Below are 18,183 nucleotides of genomic sequence, written 5' to 3' on the forward strand. Positions count from 1 at the left end.
ATTAAGCGCCCAAAGTTACGTGGCATTTAGCCCTCTGTGCGCGTAATTGAATTCAAGGTTTTCCACGGTCGCCTTAATTCTACCTCAAATTGAAGACCTCCCTTCTCGAAACTCCCGCCCCAAAACTGGCATCAATTGATATCGAACCGAGAAGCTAAACCGGTTCACAGATCTTCCCATTCCTCACGAGAATCGCGACCCTTGCTGTCGACGGATGTCGCCCCATTTCGCCTCCTTCCCAGCACCGACAAAACCTCAATTTCCATTTCGATTTCCATTGGGACCCACGAGCGGCCTAAAACCCCGCACAGTACTGGTCCACAAATCGGAATCTCGACCTCGACTGGCGGTTTTAGTTTGGGTATAGAAATTTATAAATTGCTATGATTAAAGGGATTTGCCTCATATAAAAGCAGTGCGGCGTCTCTCTCACAAACACACGCACGGACGCACCAAGAGACGCCGCAAGATGTGTGCCACAGATTCGATTGGAACAATTTCACACCACCACCCCACCATCATCACTCGGTCACACCGGCTTTCCAAGAGCCAGCAGAACCAGGCCCTCCCTACCGGGGTAGATAGAACAACATACGCAACTGTCATAATGGTGCTCTTGCGTACGGGTTCTTGTGCGCGATGACGGCTTCAATGGACGCGCTGTGCGGTGCGGTGTGCGGTTGCGGTTGGCAGCTGCTCGCGGGCGGGGAGCCCGAAATGTGTGTGCGATGTGCCGAACGCCTTTTGTACCCGGGGCCACACGAAAATCCCAGGCAGCAGCAGCAGCACGAAGCGGACAACATCCGCAGCGCATGTTTCCAATCGTTAAGCCATGCGGAAAAGTAGGAAGAGAATCGAAACTGGCACATTAGTCCTTTGATCATTCCGGACCACAGGGGGGGGGGGGGGGGGGCACGGGGTAAAAACTGGGGAAGTTGGGAAGTGGGGAGTGAGTTGAAGGCAGCAATGGGACGAAGTATTACCGCTGATGAAATTCACGCAACGCTGAGCTCAAGTGGGAACCGCACCGACCGTCCAAACCGTCTACGTGTGTTAGTGTGGGCTGGAAGCGACCGGATACGTTCAGAACCTTATCAGAAGAAACCTCGCTTTGTCCTTCTTTCTGGTCGTTCTTTTTTCTTTTTTTTTTTTTGCTTGTTTGCTTCTATTTCACATTCCCATTCATCCCACGCACCTGTTTTCGGTCGCGGCTGAATGTGCAAGAAATCTTCCCAATCCCCGGCCTAATAAAGGAAATCGTGCGGCTTTATCCCATGCTCACACACATACACTCACACACACCAGTCGAAAGGACGAGGCGATAAAAGTTAGCTTTCTTCGATTCGGCCGACCTGGGGCATGTGTTTGTCTGTCTCTGGAACACCCTCGCTGAGGGCGAAGAGCTAATTCTCGCATAGTGCAAGCGAAAAGGTATAAAATTAAGCCATCGCCATCGCACTGGGAGGCAAAGAAACGAATGAAAAGAAATGTTTAGTTTTGATTATCACATAAATAACGTGGATCGTGAAGGTTAAGCCCACAGCTGTATCATTCCACGAGTAGAAGAGACGCATGGAGCGAAGAGTTCGTAGAATGCCTTTCGACACGAGCGCATGAGTCCAACACAAGACACGCGCAAGCGTCCCATGCAAAGCGGATGCGAAAAAGGGAGGACTCAACTTTCCAAAAACTCAGTTTATTTAAATTAAGGTGAAAAAAGCACACTCCAACAACACCACAATATGTTACGCATCAGGGCACACGCGTGCCAACGACTGAAGCCTCTTCCCTAAACGGTATGCCCCTCGCACGGGAACACGGACTTGAAACACACACACACACACACAGCGGCTGGAGGGCATGTTTTGTAGTGGTTTTGCTAATTGTGTATCCTTTTCCCTCGCGCCACCAAGTGCAACTTGAAGCGCAAAGTATGTAACGCCGATTAAGAGCGAGGGCCTGGCCCGCGAGCGACAGTGACAATGGCCTGTAAACTTTACACAAACTCACACACACACACACACGAGCGCAGACAAACTTGATACCGAAACAAGTATCTACTTAAACTCTGACACAAACACCGTTTTTGTGTGTGTGTGTGTGTGTGTGTGCTCACACGTACAACAAACAACACGTTTGTGGAGCAAAAGACAAAGAGAGAAAGTGTGGAAGCAAGTCGTGTACGGCTAAGGAAACTTGGTGGGTCACTGGAGGTGGCTTTTTTTTCCTGTGCTTTTCTATTGCCTAAGAGCCACTCCAACGCTCACCAGCCGGCTACAATGGCACACATTTCTTGAAGGTTTAAACTTACCCGAAGGGCGAATACTTTAAAGAACCGCAATCCTCCCGCCACATTTCACCCGTGTCGAACCGTCATAAACGTCTTAAATGAGTCAATAAGCACGGCCGCCATTGTTTCGGTGCCGATGTGACGTGTTAGGCGAGCGACTACTAATTCGCATCATAACAAGATCCTGCCTTGCCTTGCTCCTCCTTAGTGGCCTCACCGCGCCGTGCCGAGTATTTCACCGGCGGACGTCATCAACCCTTCGGACGTGCCGGGCACGGATCGTGGCATTTTCGCAGTGTCAGCAGCTACTCTGCTAAGCGAAAGGCGAAAAACGGAACGTATCACACACACACACACAAGAAAGTCTGGCATTTCAAGTGTACCAGGAGTGTCCTTCATGACATCCTGGCCCTCTTCGTCACCGTTGCGCTGCGTTCTGTCTGTGTGTCCCTGAAGTGTCAACAGCAGCTTATCAAGGCTGCAAGATGGCACCGGGCGACACACATTCAACCCGTGCCACCGAATCTGCAGAGAGAGAGAGAGAGAGAGAGAGAGAGAGAAAGAGAGCACGAACAACGGTAGGGTAACAAAACAGCAAAAAACAGCATAACCACTCGAATGCTTCAACGTTGTTAACAGTTAAGTGCATGGTCCCTGACTGTCGGCACCGGGGCGGCCGCCGCTCGTGACCACTAATGCGATGTAATCGATAAAATCTTGATAATGCCGTTTTACTGCCACAGAACGTGATTTGCAATTGCTGCGGCCCGCAGCGACGAACGGCCGAGAGGCAGGGAAGGAATATGAGGAAGTATCATCACTAAAACACAACAACACACACAAGCCGCAGGACGTGCGCAACACGCAAATGGTGCACACTGGCAAAACAACCCGCGCTCTCCCCCCATAGGTGATAGGTGTTCCTTTCGCTTATGTCACACCGACACCGCCCGCGGAGCCGCCCTGGTCGGGGGCATTCCATCCAGCAAGCGGACGGACAGTTGGACAGTAATTACTTTTTAATTGAGCATAATTGAGCGCGGGTGCGGAAGTTTTTGTATTATTTACGAACCGTAATCAACGGCCAATTACCACCGCAGCAGCAGTACGGGGAGGTACAGAGGGGGGGGGACATGCGGCAGCCCCGAATGGGTCTTTGAATTAGTAGAATCGGCGAGTGCACGGAGGGCTCATGGAGACGAGATGGCAAGTGCGGTTTGGGGCTAAGTGCAAAAACGGATCCAATCCGTGTGTCAATCCCCAATGCCTGTCTGCAACTTGTTATGCTGAGCTATGCTTAGAAGCGTCGACCGTCTAATGTTCTTAGTGATGTATCGTTTAAGGTTCAGGTGTAAGTAATGGGATATTTTCAGGGACTTGTGTTATACTTTACAAAAAAAAAAACATATCTACAGCATCATCAACGTGGGGCTAAACCTTGATAAGTTGTGGGGCAATGTTTCCTATTTTGCCCTTTCCTACATTCCATCCATCTATCTTTCTTGCTAAAGCTTCACAGATGACACACACACACACGAAAAAAGGGACAATAGATACTCATACAAAACGCGACAAGCTCATCGTCGAATGCCCAGCGGCTATCGGCACACAGTGATAGATCGGCTGGAAACACTGGCTGGCTTTTGCCTCTTGTCACCAACTTTCGCCCTGTTTCCCACCACTCACCCAAGGGGAAGGAAGGGGAGCTATCGATGCTGTAAAGTTTTATTAACTCGCTACTCGCAAACCGGAAACGCCGATCGGCCCTCACCGCCACAAAATCGATCCTAATCTTCCTGCAAGGGCCAAAACGAGAAAGAAAAAGGTAAACTCGCATCCCACCAGCTGAGCACACACCCCGGCCCCGATTGACAAACGAGCGAGCGGGCGAGCCAGTGAGTGAGTTTTCCTTTTTGTGCCATTGGCTAGCAGATGGGCCGAGCAGCCGGTGGTTGGATGGAATGAAAAATGAAGCACTTCCTGCAGTGGCGAAAACGAACACGGTCGGGCTGGTAAAAAAAAGGGTACAGGATTTAGTTGTTACACTTAACCACAAACGAAAGTTGCTCCTCGTTTGGTTTGGGTGTCCTTTTTGTCTGTTTGTGTTGTGTAGCTGTGTTTGGGTTTTACTGTGGCCTTTGCCATCAAATAAATGCTCCCAATAGGGGACGGGTAGTCGCGCCGCCATGCAGGGGGAACCTTTTCCGTCCATCGTTTCGTCCACCGTTCGGAGATAACTTTTGCTTTCACGACTTTCAAACGCTGGCCACATATTGCAGGTTAATTAAACTTTCCAATTTTCCATCTCCCAACCAGCCATTCTGTCTCGCTTTCTCTCTGCTGGGACATGATTGTAGCCGAGTGTTCCAACCAGAAGCTTCCAGTCCCGCTCCATCGGCAATCTTTCCAATCAATCTGTTTCCACAGCACACATATATATCAATCAACGACACAATGGACAAACCGCAACCCACTAACCGCAACACCTGTCTCTCTTTCTCTTTCTCTTTCCGATTTCAGATTACATGGAGTCGATCTGTAAAAATCATTTTCTACAGTTACTTTATAGAAAAATAGATGGTGCTACCCTTCTGTCGAGGAACGAAAGGAACCTAAACTGTGTGGTCACGTTTCAAACGCACTCCATACTGCAGAGATTTATGTTACGTTTCGATATGCTACAACTAGACTGTAATGATCATTTGTATGTATATGACGGTGCACACGCTGTCGGTACGCATAAGGTGAGTGTGAACGGTTTAATGCGAACATCGTTGCGATACAGCATCTACTTAGGAAGGTTCAACGAATCGTCCCTACCCCGAAGCCGCAGCACCGAACCACTTTGCAAACTTTCCCTTCCAGCACACCCGATTGCCCGTTTTACAAGCAGTTTAAAAAACAATTAGAACAGCTTATCACCATTAGCGTGTGACAGTGGGGGGCGTGGTGACGCGCCCGGAAGGAGCAAAACCTGTCACTGCGCGCGCTAGACAGCGAGCACGACAGCAGGTTTAAATATTATGCCAATCAGCGTGCCACGGGCCATCCCTCTGGCCCTCGTGTGGGCTAGATCGCCGGCAAAAGATTTGTCCCAAGAATGTGCATAGTTTGCGGAGAGCGGAGCGAAGAATCCATCCGACAAAGTATGGACTCCGTTTATCATCCTTTGTTTCTACACTCGCAACCCAAGCAGTCGCCCTTCTGCCCTGAACTTATCTCATTTATTATCTTCCGGGCATGTCCGGGCGTACGTTGCTCTCGCTGGCTCTTTCTCTCTCTCTCACACACCCACCATTTTCTCCACCATTAAACGATTAACGCGTTCGGTTCGGATTAAATTTTTCCCTCTCCCGCACCACCACACCAGGCGGACCTGACCTGTAAGGACACAAAACAATCAGTGGGAGCGTTGTTCACGAAGACGAACTTTCTCACCTTCAAGTACGTGACCGACAACTGGGGCACGGAGACAAACGGTTTCAAGATGGTCATAACATCCGTGAAAGATTCAAGTAGGTTGCATCAACAGCATTTTATTTTTTGCTTCATCAAAACTTACACCTTTTCCCCCCTTTCCATTTGCAGAGCTTAACTGCGCAGACTTCCGGTGCAAGGTGCCCGACTTCTGCATACACCAGGATCTCATGTGCGACGGTGTCAGCCACTGTGCGGACGGATCGGACGAGGCGGTCGGATCGCTCTGCCCCGGCCCGGATCGCTACATCAACACCATCTTCGGCATCGACCTGACGTGGGTCATACTGATCGGCGTCAGCAGTCTGATCGTTTGCGGCTGCATCATCGGCATCACGATCTGCGTGTACGTGCGCAACGCACGCAACACACCGAACCAGCTAAACTCTTCGATACAGTGTAAGTGTGCCCGTTTGCCTTGTGAGCCACTCGTTTGCTATTGCCGATGAGCGCTTCAAATCCTCACCCACGCTCTGAGTGGTCCAAGTCAAGCTTGTTAAGAACCTATTAGATCTATTAACTGTTGGTATCGATCGCTCAGAAACGAAACCCCGCAGCTGAGATCTTCGGGAGTAGCGCGCGCATTATGTAGACTTGATTTTGTTAGCTTACTGTTTTTGGAGTATGATGCTTATAGTGAATAGTTCCGTAATCTAGAGTGCCTACGTATCTTCCCAGCCATCATCTACGATGGCTCTCCTGTTACCCGTTTGCCTGACTTGCTCCTTCAATTGTTTGTGCGTTTGTGGTGCTAAATTGTATCGCCCGATCATGTAATACAAGTTGTCTCATACTGGTTCTATTTGTTTCTTTTCTTCTTTCTTTCATGTATGGCTCATGCTTGATTTTCGTCATCCGTTTTGATTTCCGTTGTTTGGTAACAATAAACTATACTGCGCCCGATGCAATTAATTGCACCACGCAATAACTCCTCAACGGGGTGGATAACACGCCACACTGGATGGAAAATGATATAAAACGGCGAATGAAATGTGGAACGGTTTAACACACGCAACTAATATGCAGTGAACCAGATGATAGAATCGAATGGTTCATCGAAACATCTTCAAGCAACTCTGCCGCGGGAAACAACAACAATACCTGCTTCGGGAAACTTGCATCACCCTGCGGGACCATTAGGTAATTAACCGTTGTTCCACTGCACTCTAACAACCATCCAGATCCTTCAATTTCTTTTGTACCGACACGTGTGGCCTTTGGGTCCGTTTATGGGGCTACATTTTTGGCTAACCACTCCTTCCTTCACAATGCCCCACTCCTTCCTTGTTCGATTAACTACAAATTCAAACCTCTCTTTTCCCGGTCATTCCATCGACAACTCCCTCGGGGACTATTCGGTTTCGTCGCTCGTTTTGTAGGGTACCTCCGCATTCCACACAAATTGATGGCCAAAGTCCGTCCCATTTGGTGCCTGGCAAATTAAGACAATTAGGTCCGGATTTATCGCAACAAACCTCACAGAAAGACGAGTGGTTTGTCTGATGAGCGTACGACAGACAGCAAGACAGCAATGAATGAATGAATGATACTAAGTGAGCGAACAAGCGAGAACGTACGGACGTGTGCGAGTGTGACAGACAGGCGAGTAGAAAGAGAGAGAGAGCGAGCGAGCGAGCGAGCGAGACGTGAGGAATATGCGAGCGCAAAGAGATTCAAAACAACAACGGCTACTAACCCGGTTCGAGGTGCTACTAACCCTCGTACGTCACCTAAAAAGTCGAGCAACGTCAACAGCGATCGATCGTGTGGATGACGTTTGCACAGGGGATACGGAACGCGGGTCACTAGCACCAGCGCCTTCTCTGAAGCTGCTCGACAACGGCTAGTAGCAAGAAGACAGCGTGACACAATGAAATTAGGATGATGAAGAGAAGCCGTATCGAACAGATAGTATGTAACACAACCGAGCGGTACTGCGGTACGATCGAAACGTCTTGATTGATCGGCGACATATGTACCAGAGCTTGCCGAATGCTTCAACATGTGAACGGGCCACGCACTTAGAACATCACGCTTTTCAAGCCAATTGCCATCTTCAAGAGGTGGTAAGGACAGAGCAGACAATGCCCACGACACCTGCATCGATCGGCTTGCAGGGCCCGGCCCTGTTGCATATTACTTGTTCGAGCACGTACGAATATAACGACTACAACACAACGCTACACCACGCCACGAACAAACGAAAACTACGAACAAGCAATCAAGCAAAATCTAGTACTGCAAATTTCAACCCAACATTTCGCAAATTGCAAAACAGAAACCTTAAAATCCGTTTGGAAAGTGGTGGGCGCAGTCAACGAACACCAGCTCCATCACCTCCATCCCACCACCGATCACCGATAATATTAACAGCCGCAAACTACTACTACTACTACTACTACCACTAACATCACTAACACCAACAACACCACCACCACCGAAAACACGACTGAATTCGGAGAAAATCGACGCAAAACATCTCTTACAGAACATCATTCATTCAAAGAACGACGCAAACAAAAATCACGCTAATTGGAGAACAAATTTTTCGGCACTATATGAAGTAAGTATACTGACCCAAGAACATTTTTTCTGTTTCGTTTCCGCTTTCTTTGCTTCAACATTCATTCACATTCAATCACATTTGATCGGTGGTAGAGTTTGTTGTTTGTTTTGTTTATTGTAATACCGCTAATCTCTAGTGTTGCCTTCGGTATGGGAAGGTAAGGTACGAGCTGCAGTTTAACTAACCTAACAACAAACATGGGTGTTACAACAACTTGAAAGTTAATGCTTCGACTTCATTTCATATTTCTTTTATCGTTTATCCCATTCGTGGTTTCTTATTACAAAACATTAAAAATGTACCATTTCTTGCTATTTCTCTGTTTTTTTCTTTACACCGATTCGTCTTGCAGGACTGTCTGGTTGGTCATCAAAAACCGCGCAGGGTGTAATATTGAAAAAGGGAGTAAACAGTGTACCCAAACAACAAGCAAACAAGCAACAATGCGAGCAACACGAACAGCACGTTGAAGAGAGCGAAACAACATCAACTGTTTGCAGCAGGAGAGAAACAGAGAGCAACAGCACGAAGAACTCTAGCAATTAATGAAAACAATTATACCACAATTAATGATTATTATGGTAAATATAAAAGAAAAGAAAAACAAACTAAAGAAACCAACACAAAAAAAAAACACGACCGCAGAAGAAATCAATCTTATAATAGCAAAAACAAAACAAGAAAAAAAATATATAGAAATCGGTAGAAAACTAATGGAAAAGGAGTCGAGTAATGTAATAAACCATAGACAGGATTGTAGAGCTAGTGAGGAAGATATTAAACTGAACAAAGCAACAACACCTAAGGAACTGGATAAGGAAGGTGGCGCTTGACGAGCAAATTATCCAACTTTTAATGTTAATCGTGTACAGCTCTGCGGAGATGAAAGCTTAGCTTAATAATATTTAATGTAATGTCATAGAAAGCCTCACCGATCTGCTTCGTCTCTCCTTGTCTTTCGGTTTATTTAACTGCGCAAACTCTGCGCTTAAGCCGTTTCCTAGTAGGAACAGGAGAGGGAAGGTTGTATCCATTGTATTTTTGCACCCCAAAGCAGCATGGTGCAACCTACTTCGGATGTCCGTTCCCGACTGTTCCTGACTATTCCAAAGATGTTGAATGTAAATTAAAATGTATCATTTGTACCATCAAACGTGGGCCATTCGAAAGGAATCTGTTAGAGTACCGCAGTTGTGTAGAAACCTCTGACCACAGTAGCTAAAATCCCGGGCGATAAATCCATAGTGCAAACAGCGGAAAGCAAATAGCATACCTTACCGAAGCAGCAATTCGGCGATTGATTTGTGCGTACAAGATTTATCGCGAAACCTGCTTAAGTATTGTCCATATCGCCAGAAGAAACAGAAACAAAACACAGTATCAGGGAAGGTTCGCCACACCCATGTCTTTTCCACTTGAGTACAGCATTTATCTTCCATTCGATCAGTATTCGCATCTTCACACTTTAGTCCGCGGGCCAACGGCGAGGGCCGAGTGCCGAGAGGTCGTTATTTTAATGCCTAGAGATTGCTATTGCTCTAGCGCGTACTAGTGCGACGACCTGTCCCGGCAGCAGCATTATTTGTAGGAGAGCAATCATTTTCAGCGGAAAACGCACACTTGACAGGGCCCTGTTGCCGACCACTACCCGATTGTCAAACAGTGACAGATGACTGATACACTAAACAATACGATGGGCACTAGTATAAACATACACACACGTGCAAATATTAGAATATCCTACAGAAGAAGAAAAAACAGGGAAATCAGATAATATCTAGCGAGCTCACTACCATGCGCTTGTGTGGCGTGTGGTATAATCACTCACACCGGGAAAATTGTGGGACCGCTTCACCAAACATCATCATGTACTACACTCGGAACCATTCGGGCACTATTTCATGCACTCACTCACACACCCATACCCAAACACCCCCATTTGATTGTAGAATCGTTAAACTTTAATAGCTTTGTGAAATTTATCAATTGAAGAAGGATGACGGGGAGGGGATGTGGCGAGTAGATTAAGCGAGAATACAATACAAATAACAGGTGGCAAAATACAATCACTAGCTAATGCGCACGTCCCTCTCGGGCGCGACGGTTCTGCTTTCACTTCAATTTTTGGCAAAGGTGGACATCCCCTCCCCTCCCATTCACCTGCCCGCTAGAAAGGCCGTGCTCATAACTCAGCTTCTTCCCCACCTCCCAGTCCCCCCATTTTGTCCTGTTCCCCCGAAGGCTGTGCCGATGGGGGGTCTAGGTTGGATCGCAAAGTTTGCCGTTTTTAGAATTTTTACACACGAAATGCAATCGGCAGCGGCTCATCGACCCATTGAATGTAACAGGTCCTGGATTGGATTTAGTCCTCCACCTTTTTTTTTTTCGCCCTCCATCTCACAAACGCGGTGGGGACTAATTGGCCCACTAACACACACGTTTGGATCTGGGGTTTTTGTGTTTCGCAAAAATCGCTTGCAGTCGCTTTCTAAGGCTATAGAGAGACCCATTATCACAGGTAATGCCGCACTCACACCGCAACTAGAACAATAACGCAAAGTAACGCTACATACTTATTAGATATAGAGAGAAAGAGGGAGAGGCGATGAACGAAGGAAGAGTGCACAGGATGTACTAAGGAGTGCTACGTGTCCTGGAGTGCGCATACATCGGAAAGCATACTTTTAGCCATAACGGTAGACAAGAAACGTAAAACAATTAAACTAAAACAGTAGGAAACCTCTCATCGATTAATAGGACAAAGAAATGAACCTTTCCCCTTCGATCCCTCCATTTCCTTTTCCTGTCAACTGAAAAAGTTTGTGATTGACCATGAAACGTGTGTGGAAGTAGTTTTATCTCCCATCTCAAAGGCTCTTTTTCAGACCCTGCAAGAGCTCTTTTGGTTGCTCAAATCCCAATATCTGGCCCTGACATTGCCGGGGAGCTCGATCTCTGGTCTTAAGTGATGCGGATTTTTCACTTATTTACTTTCGTATGGATGTACCATGTGTGTATGACGAATGTAAGAATACTGTGCATGTTCTGTGTGTGTGTGTGTACGTGACTGTATGTGTACAGAGTGGGTACTTGAAAGATGTGAGCTTTACGTTCCATATACGCAAGCACCTGCGCAACACTCACATCGGACATAGGAAAACATAAGTTATGGCGTCACCATAGTTGAGCATCGATGTTTTAGATATGTATCTGTCCAGTAAAGCGTCCTGCAAGCAAGATGAATGTCAATGTGCTCTCGAAAGGATCTTGGGTGCCGCTGAGGACAAAACTGGGCGAAGGCTATAGTACCAGCTCCTAGTTAATCTGTTTAGAAATCCTGCGTTGCAAATGTCCGCACAACCACGTCCTACTTCATTCTTTCTGTCCAACTGCGAAAGCGGAGCATGGTTCACTTCCAGCTCCAGCTATGTTTAGTCTGTTGAAACGAGGAACCAAATTCGAAACCCCTAACTCAATACCAACTTCTGAAACACACAAACACCCACACCTACACTCTCCTACGGAATACGATCTTATATTGCTAACGATCCATCAATTCTCTGAGACAATAGTTAATCTTTAAACGCTAACAAAACAAAAGGAAAGTATTATCTGATCGTGAAATAAAGCTTTTTGACGACATAGATGAAGTTGGCTGATTGTGCTGACAACGAGAAGATGTATCAAAATTGCTCTACACAAACATGCTGATACAACATTGTACAACCAAATTGTTTCCCTAGCGCCACCGAAATGAAACAACAACAAAAAGTCCGTGGGAAATATGTAAAGCTCTAAGCTTTGTTTTACAAACGATAGAAAAGAGAACAACATTCAAAAGTGGAAAACAACACACAAGAAAACATACTAAAATACACAAACAAACAGTTCACAATTTCAGGCAATGGCAAAGAGGAAAGAAAACAAACTCAAAGAAGAAACCTTAAACTAAACGAACCAACACACAAAACTCGACTATATCACCCATTTATTCCCACATATCGGAACACAAGATTACAGGACGTATTAAACAAAAAAAAAGGAAAGGAAAGGAGAGAAGCTAGAAGGAAACTAAACCATCAACGTCAACGTATATATATCAATAGCAGGAGAGTGCATGCACTGGATATCATTCACGGTCGACATATCCAAATGTCACTTGGAACAAAATATAGAAAGAAAAGGAAAACATTTACTAAACCAAGCGATACACGCTTAGAGTGTTAAAGGTATGCGCCATTGAGTTTTGGGTTCTGTTGAATCAAGTTTATAACAAAACGCATTTTCAAAATGCTCCTTCGTCTACTTTTAACTGACTTCTTGGGTATTGATTTTGACTGGAAGGGTTAGATTTGGTTTGAACTTTGTATCCTTGTATTGTTAAATTAAAAAAAGATCAATATATTGGAGGAAGAGCGATCATATTAGCAAACACAATCTCACACAAACTGACACACCCACACACACACGACACTCCGATTGTACATAATTTTATACAACTCCAACGATACATATGATTAAATCTAACTATATATATACATACTAACATAGATACCTATATCAAAATAGAGAAATTATCAGATTCATACGTTAGGTCCATTGGAGGCGCGGAAAAATCGAACTCATCGCATTCATTCCTATTACACGTGATGTATGATTTCATTGATTCGTGGCGAGAGGAATAGCAGAAATTAATACAGAACAGAACACTCTAGAGTGTTTGTGAAACTACGTTAAAACCACACCTAGTCCTAACTGAGTCAGCGATTTAGCAGAAACTCCACTCCAGTTTCAAAACAAAAATCGATCATATTGAAGTACTGGGAAGCGAGCATTTAAAAACACACGAAATTACGTCTTAATCGGAGAAATATACAATCAGAAAGAGGAAAACCTCTCCCCTCCCAATTAACAAACAACAATTAATAGTTAAAAAAAGTAAACACAGCACCGTCATCAGTAGAAAAACTTACCAAATTGCCAAGTATTTGAAATGGACAGTCCCATACACACTCACACAACCTGGAAGTAATCGACAAGTAATCGACATCAACCCAATGGCATGGCGGCAAAACGCTCTATTGTAACTCTATCGAAATAAACCATCTGTAACATTTGTCCGTGTGTGTGTGTGTGTGTGCGTGTGAGTGTATGGTAATTAAACAATGGAAACGATTAAACGGACAAGGCAAGACACGAGAGCAGGACAAACGCGAGGCAAACCAAAACCCAAGGAGCGTAAGGAAATAGTATATTTTATCGAGCATGCAAGCGCTAGCAGGAAAGTCGCACAGAGCGCTAAACCAACGCAGCTAAAATTATTGGAAGCAGTGGTTCTGTCAGCAGAACAGGCTGGCGCTGGCGGTTGGCCAATTATACAGGACGCGAAACGGACAAACTAAATGTGACGAGGAAACCATAGATAACCTGAAACGGACGCAAGCAAAGTGTTTGGGAAAGGCGACAGGCGCAGGATAGGTTCCACGAGGGATGGGGAAAGGTAGTGCAGTTCAGCGAGCTACCGTAGCATGTAAGCCTATAGAGCAATTTTCGAAATTGATACGAGAGACAGAGAGAGAGGGAGAGAGAGAGCGCGAGAAACGGAGAAACAGAGAGTCGAGAAGAGACCAGAAAAGACGGAACGAAACCAATGAACGGCAAAAAACGGAAAAATAAATATTGACATATAAAGCGAATGGAGAGCTTTTTTTGAATCTTCATATCATTTTGATGACAATGAAAAGAAAACTGTTATAACTTGCAAATACTAACATCAGTAACAGTTACAGCATAGCACGTGGTGTATCTTCTCTTGTTTGTGTACTTAACCGCCGATTTCTAAATTCACCATGACTTTGAATTTGAAACATTTCTCCATGAAATATTTCGTCATCGTTCATCGGTCGCGTGGACTCTACTGCACATGACAGGGCGTTTGACAGCAATTGTCCACAGAGTGACCAGAAATACCGATTTATCTGTACTCTTACCGATTTTTTATATGCTTACCGATTCACAGATAAGCCTCCTAAAACTACCGATTTTCCATTTATCCTACCGAAAATCACAGATATTTGACTTTTCAGTCGTTTAAGCTTAATCTGTGGCGCTTGGGATGCTGTTTCAAGGATTGATAACCTCATCTGTTACTTATCGCGCTGATGCACGTTTGTTTGCCTGGCACTTTTTATTTTAATCCGTTAAAATGTAATGTTCATAATAAGTAGAAAATGTCAGTTGCAGGGATTCCGAGAATTGCTCGTCAAAGAAAATCATTTAAATTTGAATTTGAATCTCGCTGTCGGCGGTCAAAGCTTACCCGACAGACAAAGAGAATGAAATTTTCAGGCGAGGGGTAAGTAGAAACACACGGTGGGGGTCCGGCCCAAGATCGGATCCGAAGTCCGTTGTTTTGGGCTAAAAATTAAAAATGGCGGATGGAGCGCTACCACAGAGAGAATGCGCTCTCTTGCTCCTTCTCATTCTTCTTCTTCTTCTTCTTTTTGGCACAACAGCCGCTACCGGTCAAGGCCTGCCTGTACCCACTAGTGAAGTGGGCTTGGCTTTCTGTGACTTATTGCTACCATAGCAGGATAGTCAGTCCTACCTATGGGGGGTCGGTCTATTCGGGGCTTGAACCAATGATGGGCATGTTATTAAGTCGTTCGAGTTGACGACTGTACCACCACACCAGAGTTTCATTGTATTTTCCTCATACCCTTTCCTCCCCTTTTCTCCCCGAACACGCTGCACTTGTGCGAGCGAGACACCGATTCCAGCATGCCGCTGTGAGAAAACTAAACTGAGCGCGCAGGCTGAAAGTGAACGCACACATTCACACATGTGTAATTGTGTGAGTGCAAAGATGTGTAGAAACCAAAACACGCTCGCGCCTCTGCGTAATTCCGCGTATTCCCAACCGTCTCCCCCTGCTTCTACATGCCCCTTGCCTGAAAGTCGCACACTTTTTCATTCTCATTGCTAGCGGGATAATCATTAAAATAATTGATTAAATTTAAATTGTTGCACAGTGCTCCTGCTGAAATCTGTCAATATAATCTGGCCACACTGGCCAGCAGGGCAAAAGCTCGCTCGAAAGGTCAATAACCGTCGCAAAACGTCAAAAACGACCGTCGCCAGCGCCTCGAAATCGTTGCGAGTTTCGCTCGCTGGCGACGTCGGTTTGCAGTACATGCGACGTCGGTTTTGACGTTTTGCGACGGTTTTGCGACGGTGGCCGCTAAAAAGCTCGCCTTGACCTGTGGTCAAAGTGACCAGAAATACCGATGTATATATATATATCTAGGGTTTGAAGGAAAAAATCTCAATTTTTTTAATCATTGAACTATAAAACTCAGCCAAACAATCAAATCAGTCTAAATAATCCAGCGAAAATCAAATGACAGCACGTACGATAACATCGTATCCGATGGAGCACTGCAGCGGCTCTAAGGTCGCGTGGAGGCCCGAGAAAAAGAACTTGCCACCATTGAGAAGAAAATGTGCATCTTAGTCCTTCTTTGGCTTAGAATTCCTAGTACAATTTTCAGATGAACACTTCAGAAAGACCTTCATTTGTGTAACCGCTGAACAAAACCTAATCCGTATACTAGGTAAAGGATGCATATTCTCTTGAAATGGAACTTTCATTTTGCGCATTAATCCCCTCCCCCCCCCCCATGCCACTTAACACTTCTTTCGCTTTCACTTCTTTTAACTCGAGTTAAGTTTCGAGTTAACCTACCGAAAACTACCGATAAAATTTTGATGCGCCTACCGAAAACCGCCAAAATAATCTGGCCACACTGATTGTCCATTGTCAGTGTTGGTAACAAGAAGAACAAAAAGATCCCGAATCTTTGCGACGTGTTGTTCGATTGGAGTGCGTTGAATTTATCGTAGAAAAATCGACCGCACAATGCAAGGACCGGCCGTTTTCATCGATGCCGAGATCGACGATCAGGTAGGGCAGCCGGAAATCATGCAAACCAGTGCACAGACGGAGCGGCAGCACGGATTGTCGCTACCGTACTGTTGTCGGCGGCCGACGATTGAGGTTATGTTTTGCTCTGCGTTTTAGGCACAGGAGCTGCGCCAGTTCCTGAAGGGCCTGGGCGCCGAAATCAGCGAGGAAAAGTCTACCAAGGGCATCGAGGATGATCTGCACAAGATCATCGGTGTGTGCGACGTCTGCTTCAAGGACAACACGCACTCGCCGGAAGAGATCGATGCCGTGCTGAACAGCATCGTTTCCATCATCGTGTCGATTCCGCTGGAGCGCGGCGAGAACCTGATTCTGTCGTTCTGCGACAAGATGACGAAAGCGAAGGAGACCAGCCTGGCGCGCGTCTGCCTGCAGTCGTAAGTGTTGATGAGAAAGCTGCTTCTGTGCTGGAATAGGTGACCAATTACATCCCCAAATCGTTTACTTCCAGTTTGTGGCGGCTGTTCAGCAATCTGGAGGTGACTTCGCCTCTCCGGTACCACGTCTACTATCACCTGGTGCAGGTGGCCAAGCAGGTCAACCAGGTGAAGGAGGTGTTCACCGGCGTGGAGCAGCTGAAAGCACAGTTCGCCCAGTGCCCGCCGTCCAACGAGCAAATGCAAAAGCTGTACCGTCTGCTGCACGATGTGCTGAAGGATTCGAACAGTGAGCTAGCGTCGAAGGTAATGATCGAGCTGCTCGGTACGTACACCTCCGAGAATGCGTCGTACGCTCGGGAGGATGCCATGAAATGTATCGTGACGGCGCTGGCCGATCCCAACACCTTCCTGCTCGACCCGCTGCTCTCCCTGAAGCCGGTCCGGTTTTTGGAGGGCGAGCTCATTCACGATCTGCTGTCCGTGTTCGTTTCGGAAAAGCTGCCAAGCTATCTGGAGTTTTACAAAAACCACAAGGAGTTTGTTAACTCGCAAGGTAAGCGCCACGACTGCGAATCATCTTGCTTCATATGTAATCGTGTAAATTCCACCGTCCCCCTCAATCCATAGGTCTGAACCACGAACAGAACATCAAGAAGATGCGCTTGCTGTCGTTCATGCAGCTGGCGGAGAGCAATTCCGAGATGACTTTCCAGCAGCTGCAGGACGAGCTGCAGATCAAGGAGGAAGAGGTGGAACCGTTCATTATCGAGGTCCTGAAGACGAAGCTTGTCCGCGCCCGGATGGATCAGCGGGCCCGCAAGGTTCACATTTCCAGCACAATGCACCGAACGTTCGGTCGGCCCCAGTGGCAGCAGCTGCGCGATCTGCTGCTCTCGTGGAAAAGCAATCTTACCCTCGTGCAGGAAAACATCAACACCGTCTCTGCCGCTCAGATGGAGCTGGCCCAGCGTCAGTGATTGTGTTGCGAGCGCGCGTGTGTTTGTATGTCGTGAACGAATTGGCACGGTTTCCGATTTAACGCGATTTGCCTGGTGCGTGGGTGGATTCAGCTAGAGCATAAACTCAATAGAGACGTAAATTCCGAATCGTATTAAGAAGCAAACAGAAAGTGTACGCCGTCTGGGAGGAGCAGAAGAAGGGTTACACGCAAGTGTGTTGACGTTGAGTGTGAGACCACCCAAAGGGGAGGAAGCGGAAGATTTACCATCTTTCTGTAGCAGTGTATCCCCGGTGGGAAAGGTTATCATTCATCGAGTATCGTTCATTCATTTCGAATTTCCATCATAGTAAAGAGTGAAACATCCGGCAACGAACACCAGCCGACTGTAAAATAAACTCTTTCACATTATGAACGAAAGCTGGATTGTGTATTTGTTTGATTTCGGAATCCGAAAATAAGAAAAGTATATTCGATACACATCGACGAAACCCATCCTCTCTTGAAGGATTGACGCAAATTTGTACA

At 46.2% G+C, this 18,183-nt stretch overlaps 2 protein-coding genes across 5 annotated transcripts in view; both read left to right on the forward strand.

Moving 5' to 3' along the window:
- Positions 1-14,029, forward strand: part of LOC121598599 — a 55,613-nt gene extending 41,584 nt beyond the window's left edge. For 3 of the 4 annotated variants that reach the window (XM_041925652.1, XM_041925653.1, XM_041925654.1), the window contains exons 3-8: positions 4,811-5,034; positions 5,661-5,805; positions 5,879-6,166; positions 6,794-6,907; positions 7,147-8,330; positions 8,686-14,029. In XM_041925652.1, coding sequence (XP_041781586.1) covers positions 4,811-5,034; positions 5,661-5,805; positions 5,879-6,166; positions 6,794-6,907; positions 7,147-7,211 — 836 coding nt within the window. In that variant the 3' untranslated portion in view covers positions 7,212-8,330; positions 8,686-14,029. The remainder of the gene's footprint in view (positions 1-4,810; positions 5,035-5,660; positions 5,806-5,878; positions 6,167-6,793; positions 6,908-7,146; positions 8,331-8,685) is intronic. The other variant, XM_041925655.1, reaches the window with a different exon arrangement.
- A 2,124-nt stretch (positions 14,030-16,153) lies between these two features.
- On the forward strand, positions 16,154-18,075 carry LOC121599983 (eukaryotic translation initiation factor 3 subunit M). Its single transcript, XM_041928161.1, has 4 exons — positions 16,154-16,296; positions 16,414-16,694; positions 16,769-17,250; positions 17,325-18,075. The coding sequence occupies exons 1-4, from the start codon at positions 16,252-16,254 to the stop codon at positions 17,672-17,674; spliced, it is 1,158 nt and encodes a 385-aa protein (XP_041784095.1). The 5' UTR covers positions 16,154-16,251; the 3' UTR covers positions 17,675-18,075.
- The last annotated feature ends 108 nt before the right edge of the window (positions 18,076-18,183 follow it).

This window comes from Anopheles merus, chromosome 3L (assembly GCF_017562075.2).
Source record: "Anopheles merus strain MAF chromosome 3L, AmerM5.1, whole genome shotgun sequence".
NCBI lineage: Eukaryota > Metazoa > Arthropoda > Insecta > Diptera > Culicidae > Anopheles > Anopheles merus.